The sequence below is a fragment of the Notothenia coriiceps genome, unplaced genomic scaffold (genome assembly GCF_000735185.1).
Source record: "Notothenia coriiceps isolate Sejong01 unplaced genomic scaffold, NC01 NC01_scaffold00037250, whole genome shotgun sequence".
Lineage (NCBI taxonomy): Eukaryota > Metazoa > Chordata > Actinopteri > Perciformes > Nototheniidae > Notothenia > Notothenia coriiceps.
In genome coordinates this window covers 306,965-314,653 of record NW_011369951.1, presented here as the reverse complement: position 1 = coordinate 314,653, position 7,689 = coordinate 306,965, and the positions used below count along the sequence as shown (strand labels likewise).

Below are 7,689 nucleotides of genomic sequence, written 5' to 3'. Positions count from 1 at the left end.
AATCCCCCCAGCAGCGTGAGGAGAATCCGCAGGCCCACCGTACGAGAGGGCCCTTCAAATTTATACTCATTTTTTGTAGTTAGACCACATGAACTCTCGTTGTAAATTGGGATGGATTATTATGAGTTTCCCTGTTGTACGATATAAACTTGTTGATTTATATAAATAATCCCGTTATGGATATATGTTCAAATATTTATACATCAAAAAAAAAAGTTTTATGGTCTTAGGACGTAAAATCGGTTGCGGAGTAACTCGATATAAACGAGAAAGGTCGACGACAAAAAGTCCCCTGGACTAAGACCTTCGACGTCGACTGGTGCGGGGGACAAGCACGAAACTCTAGTCCGATTCCGACGTCGGCCACCTCTTCTGCCCCCTCTTTTTTCTTAGAGCAGGAAGGCACAAAATAGAATATAACTAATATACCTAGTAATAATAAAACAAAAATTTCGAGTTATTTATTGTTTCTTCTGGAAAACTGGCCGTGAAAAGTCTAAATTTTGAAATTTGCCTGTACAACTGGCCGGCTTTTTTTTAGATTGTTGGACTTTGAGACGGCCTGCCAGGGGAGCAAAGAACCTTCTCGACTCTCCACCCAGCAAACAGTAGAGACCACCTAATGGCCTCTCTTAATGGCACGAACGGACGCCGGCCCCCGTCCCTCAACGTAACTTAACGTCCTCGTTTGACGCACGGAGCACCCTCCCTCTTTTTTTCCTCGGTGCTCCCTTCGGTGTATTGTGTTCGTTCGCGTTGTCCACCCCCCACTTGTAAATAAAATAGTACTTTACCACTGCACCCCCCAACAACTCCTGGGCTATGCCCCGGATCTCCTACAATCCTAAATCCGCCACTGGGTAGGAGCATATACAGCGTTAGCTTAGCCGATCTCCATTCAGAAAACACGCATTTTAAAAGGTTTTTTGCCTGCCGTCTTCTCTGCAGATTTGTCAAAGCATTAATTCATGGTTTTTACTAACCGGTATCAGTATGTAGTTACTTCGGCATCATTTTGAAACGCGTATTACAATTAAATCACGGTAAAATATGTTAATTTTGTTGTAGTTGCCAGCGATTCTCTCACTAGTTTAGCATACTCAGCCCGGTTGTTGGCCCGGAAAGAACCTCAATTTTGGAGAGCCAGAAAAACTGTGAAAAAGTACCCGCTAGCCGGAACTACGCCTAATGGAAACGTAACCAAAAACGGGCCAGGCACGGCACGCTTAAACCGCGCTCCGCGCTGTAGTGGAAACGCGCCATTATTGTAAAGTGGTACCCATTTTCTGGTTATTTGTCCCGTTCTCTTGATTGCGATAACTCAGGAATGCCTTAATAATTTCTTCAAATTTGGCCAAAACTTCAACGTCGACTCAAGGAGGAAATGATTTTATTTTGAGGGTCAAAGATCAAAGGTCAAGGTCAATGTGACCTAATGTTTCAAGTTTGGCTTAAATGTCCGATTTGACACAAGGAAGAACTGATTTTGATAGTCAAAACATCAAGTTCACTGTGACCTAACAAAACATGTTTTTGGCCGATCAGTCAAAACAAACTTACTAACTAACTATGACAATTTAATGATAAAAAACATGATATTTTGGACAGGCATGATTGTAACCTACAACTTGACTGCTTAAGAACTAACACAGTAAAGCGATGAAACGCAAGGTGGTAATTCTAGTTTAATTCTACTGCCTTTTATTTGTCTTGCCGGCCATCGTCATCGGCATTATTGTTTTGTTTTTGTTTAAAACTCATTGTCTAACATGAAATCCTTCATTGCACATTGTCTAACCTGACCTCATTCAGTGCATCAAGCTCATATAGGACCTCATGCAAGCATAACTTAAGATGCATTTATTTCCCCATGCATTTGTAAGAAGAGTCTAACCTTATTGGGCACTAAATGTATTTGTTGGCTTTAAATTAAGAATCTTCTGACTGCAAGTACAAGAGCAAAATGTGAATGTTTTGGTCTTGTTCGACCCACAGCACTTTCTCTCTTTTGAGAGAAATGTGGGACCATACTATGAGGTTTTTAATTAAACCATGTTTCTTTAATACTCTGTTTTTTTTTTTTTGCAGAATAAACTACACGGCACATTCTGAAATATCTGAGGTGATGATTTTAAGCACTGCAGAGGACTATCAGTTTGTTGACAGAAAGAGTGCCAGGGGTAAAGATGACTATTTGCTGTTAATATCAACCCAAATCTCTCTGTGAGCATTGGTGTGGGAAAGGTGTGTGCAATATTTGAGTTGATAGTGCCAACTGTCCATCAAGAAACTGACTATCCACAGTAAACTCCTACAAATTATTAAAAAAACTTTAATCTCCAACTTTACATCCACCTCTCCAAAATCCATCAGAATTCTGTCTGAAAAATGTGTAGGAGACACCGCAGGATGAACCAACAATTGTTCAGCTGCCGACAGAAGATTGTTCTCTGCTGGATATTAAACTGCCTCAACATTTTCCTTCGAGCTATTCCTGGCCCTCCCTCATGATGGCAATCACACAAAGCCGAGAGAAACACAGGGTGTGACATATAGAAAGTAACTCTCCCTTTGGCATTGTGTTAAAGCTTTTCTTAGTTTTCTGCAACATTTATTTAGGTTAATGACCTTTGTAGGAATCAGTTTTTATTGTGTGATTTAGAAAGCCAAATGGATTTTTTTCAATTTGTATTTTTACTAAAGTCTTAATTACTGTCTCTATTATAACATATTTGTTTTAGATAATTGGCTACATTGGTTCAGTTATTAGAACTGTTCCAAATACCATATGGTGAAAAAGAGGCATAAAGTCTATTGCCCAGTAATGGGTTAACCATGCAAAGCTAGTGAACGTTGACGTAAGAACTTGATATATGAGAGTAATTGTACTAAATGTGATTTTATACTTGTATACATATCACTTGTAATTTACATGTTTAAGGTTGCCATTGTGCTGTGGCCTTTTTGGGGGGTTTCGAAAAAGGCAAGACAAAAAGGGCTTGAAAATAGTTTAAGAAATGTACAGAATATAATGTCCTGGCTCTACGTCCATGGGGTAGACACATTGAAAACATCTGTAATGCGGTCATTTTTAAGCCATTGATGTTGGTGTGATAAATTGTACTGTTTTGAAAGATGTACCTGATGTTTTTCCTCGCAAACAAAAGTGCAATCCAGTGTAATGCTTTGAACTCTTACATTTTACATTGCACAGTGGTTGTTTGAAATGTGTTCACCCTCAGTACGATGATTTTCCCACCCCTAAAAGACTGTGGAAAAGCAAATAATTAACCACTAATCAGCCATTGAGGAAGCAAGCAGATTGTGAACCACTTATTTGCTTTTGGGGAATTCATTTACATATTTTTACCATCTTCAGTTTTATCAGCTGCCTTCTCACACACATTACATCCTTTTTCAAGTTCACATTACATTTGATTAAAATGTGTGATGATTGTCTTGATTTCTTAAAGTCAAATTGTATTGATTTCCTTTAAATCCAACATTAAGTGTGTGTTACTTGACAAGCCACATCCATCCATCATCGGACCGAAAAAGTCCATGACAGCCGGGGACATAGCAGGGAAAATAGAAAGAGGGAGCAACTGAGGTGAAGGACATTTTTGTGGAAATCAAGATTCAAATGGTTTAATCTGCATGAGGAGCACAGGCAATCAGACAGCAGCATATTGCTCTGTGGCTTTATTCTCCCAGGGTTTACACCACAAGTAATTTCTGAAGCTGCTGGTTTCACCCTGGGGAGCTGCGTTCAGGTGAGCCAGGAGCAGAGCCACAGCACAACAGATGCTTGGACAGGAAGGAGGAAGGATGTAAAACGCTGCAATAATCACAATCTGACCCAGACCGAGAATGTAGGATACGTTTCTCAACCACCCCCTCAGATAATCAGAAGGGTTTTATTTTTGGTAGAACGTTTATTGGGTTGATTAAAAAAAAATATTTTCGGTTAAGAGAATTGAATTAATGTTTACATTTGGACTATTAATGGAGAAAAATGACAGCCAAATCTGTAAGTGTGAAGCAATTTTTCAATTTAACTCATCCAATGTACGCAGGATAACACACTTGTCTTGATGTCAGTTTATATGAATAAAGGATCATAATATACCACATTTCCTGTTGTGTTCAATTGCATCTAAATTATAATGTCTTATCAATATCAACAACATACAACCTAATCTTAATTACATCTTTTGGGTTCTAACATTTAAATCACTCTTGAAGAGGGCGTTGTGATTCATGGAGGGGAAAAAATACTAGAATTAAGAGGACAACTTTAATTACAGTACGAATTTATTCCAATTAACAGAATACAGAATGTTTTTCTCCACCGCCCAAACTCATACAGTCAACACCAGGAAGTCAAGATAAATACATCGAATAATATATTGCATATTGTATGCAAAAACACATACAACATACAGTCAATGTTTAAAACAATAATTGCTTGATAAAGCAGCAAATGTGAAGACTTTGCCACTTTATGAGGATGCTTCTTGACATACGTAGCTCCAACTGAACAGTGCTTGACTGAATACTTAATAAACAAAGAGGCTTAAAAAGCACTATACCTCTTGGAGAAGATTGAGTCTTTGTTGGCATTAAAAAGCCTCAAGGAATAACTTAACGGAACACCTTAAAGCCGCAGTCACCAGCATGGTAAGACACCTCTGAGGTTTTTTAAATACCAATATGAAAACGGGGTCTTGTTTGTTGATCGCTTTCTTCCATCTGGCTTCACTGGACTTCAGATCTGATTAACATCTTTATACAAAGGTCCTCGTCAGTCAGTAGGCTCCAACAATAACTGCCTCCGTTTCTTTAGAAGGTCTCCTGTCCGTTACTAAAAAGTTGATCATTCCCTCTGACTTTATGAGAAGGTTGCATCCCAAGAAAAATATGCCAAAGACCACCGTGAGGGACAAAACGCACATCACTGCTATCTGGACCACCCTCATGACGAAGAGGCTCCTCTCATCCGGAGCAGCGGGCACAAAGCCGTTATCAGTCACCACGGAGGAAAAGTTGCAGCAGAATAACTCTTCGGTCTTGTTGAGCAGTCCTCCCTCCGTTTGGTTGAACCCGGTGTTATTCATTTCCACTTTTTAGAAAAATGTCAAACTTGAGTTTGAGAGATGCGAGAGCCAAAGAGGAAACAACTCGCCTTGTTACAATCCCTGAGAAATGTGTCATCAGGTGGAAAGTAAAGATGATGTTGATGATGAGGCGCAGAACTGAAGAAGTTCCGTCAGGTCAGACAGTGCTCTTCGGGAGTTTAACAAGCTGCTTTGGCATCACATTACTGGAGATTTCATGTGGTCTGTAGCCAGTTTCAGGACGAAATGACTCCTCCCAAACCGCGGGTAAGTAGCCAGACAGTAGCTGCCTGCGTTAAAACGCTTAAGTGGAATGACGACAGTGTCACGACACAGCACGAGCGCCACCATACGACCAGACTGCGCACGTGTCTCAGGAGTGTCCAACGAAACATTACTGTATGAGGTACATTATGTCCTGTTTGTGTTCTAAGATCTAACATCTGCAAATATCTTTAGTCTTTATAATGATATAATTTATAATGATTTATAATTTATAGAGTCAATTGGCTTTTAGCTTTTTTATTGGTTTATTGTTACTTTTGGAAAAAAACACTTTTTGGTACACTTTCAGGATTTTGACAAAAAAACAACGTGAATTCCTTCCATCAAGGGCTTACTTTTTTTCAAGTGTTCATTTGTTTAACTTATAAACACAGGTTTTACTAATAACAATAATGTCGTTTATTGTGTTCCAGTAAGACAGTTAGGAAGCACCTTACTAGGACCTTGAAAGTTAACGGAAGCAACTAAAAATAATTCAGCTATGATTAATTTTTTATTATTTGCATCCGTGCTTTTCCTACTGTGTCAAGTCAGAAGAGAACAACTTCTTTCTTCACTACTGCCGCAAAAACAAAAGCTGACCAACAAGCAGAGGTTGAAGACATTATTTAGATATGTGTTGTAAGCACATCAGACAGTAATTCAGCAAAACAAAAATATATATGATTTAATATTGTTCAACTAATGTTCTAGCCAGCTGCACAAAGCAATGACACAAGGTGTTCATCCCTCTCTCTAGAACAAAGAGAAACCAAGACATCCACTGACATCTAGTGGATGCTTTGAGTCCAGTGACGTGCGGTGAGGCGGTGTGGTGCTAGTGGAGCCACACTGTAGGTGTAGCGTTTGCGCTTCAGAGGAGGCTCCCTCCGCAAAATGAGGCCCCATCTGCGAGGGGTCTGCGTGATCTGCGTGTAGGGAGGGGCGGCCATGTATAATAACGTCATTTTAAATGCAGTCATTTGGTCTTTAGCAACAGCTTGTGAGAGCAGTGCATTCATCTGTGTTCGTTTTAATGCTGCCAGTTTGTTGACGGCCTGTGTGTTGATGGGACTTCTCATGCTCCCTAAATGTTTCCCCTGCCTTTCGCCAGTTTCCCCTGCCTTTCGCCAGTTTCCCCTGCCTTTCGCCTTTCTGCCAAACTCCCATCCCTGATCTTGTCTGGACTGATGAGCTTCTTTTCTATAGCAGAGCAACAGAAGAAGCACACCGCATTATCCATTTCTCTTATATAGTGAAGCTTTTTATAGACTGCTTACACTAAAATGCTAACTCAAAAATAAAACATATGTATTGATTTGTTCAATGAACTTTTTGGCGTTGCAGTTACAACTCTCCTGCTGCAGCCCCCTCAGCACCCCCCCCTTCCCGCGTCCCTGACATCGCTGTTTGAGTCTCGTGTTATATGACATGTTATTCTACATACATACATGCAATTATGAATGTTAGTCTAATGTACAGTGAATTGACCACATTGTACATCTCAGCTTTAGTAATATAGTTGTTTACAATTATATATACATTAGAGCTTTATTTAAAAGGTGAATCTACAGTTTTTGACAGTACTTTTGAAAGGACATCAGAGTTATCATAGACTGCTGAACACTACAGATTCAACTCTCATCATAAACAGCAGATGGCAGCAATGCTCAACATGATTTCCCCAAGGGCTGCCATAAAAAGCTGCAGTGTAAAACACGGTTTAATTTGCGAAACGTGTACTGTGGTGTTGATTTAACCTGAATGCGAATAACTTTACAGAATACTGTTTTTGTATTTACGTTTATTTTATTTCACTTATTTTTTTAGCAGACAGTCCTATTGAGCTCAAAACACTAGAAAGAACTGAAAGAAATGTATGAAATGATTTGTATAGGAGAATATTTGTCCAAAGGATAAAACACAATACATTATTTGTATTGTAGACCTTTGGGTTAATGTTTTAGTGAGAATAGTTAATCTAAGATAAATGACAACATAAATATACTTGAGAAACATTAGGATTATTTTAATTACTAGATTCATGGATGTTATTAATCATACAAAAAGTTAAACCTAAAGCTAAATATTTCCTTAAAGCTATAAATCAATTGAAACAGAGTTTTGAGTCATCGATAGTATCAATAGGTATTTTACAAACCAAAAAACAACAACTTAAACATAACTGTACTGAAGGTTTCCCCCCAATCCACAAACCATAATTACATTCAACTAACTGCACATCTAAATGGACATAATCAGCGTAACATTATAACAAATATATAATTGTACTGCCAAGGACGACACA

General features: G+C 38.9%; 2 protein-coding genes across 3 annotated transcripts in view; one reads left to right on the top strand and one right to left on the bottom strand.

Moving 5' to 3' along the window:
* galnt13 (polypeptide N-acetylgalactosaminyltransferase 13) overlaps positions 1–7,689 on the top strand; it is a 46,288-nt gene that overhangs the window by 8,732 nt on the left and 29,867 nt on the right. The window lies entirely within an intron of this gene.
* rprma (reprimo, TP53 dependent G2 arrest mediator candidate a) lies at positions 4,297–5,375 on the bottom strand. Its single transcript, XM_010795811.1, has one exon. The coding sequence runs from the start codon at positions 5,115–5,117 to the stop codon at positions 4,809–4,811; it is 309 nt and encodes a 102-aa protein (XP_010794113.1). The 5' UTR covers positions 5,118–5,375; the 3' UTR covers positions 4,297–4,808.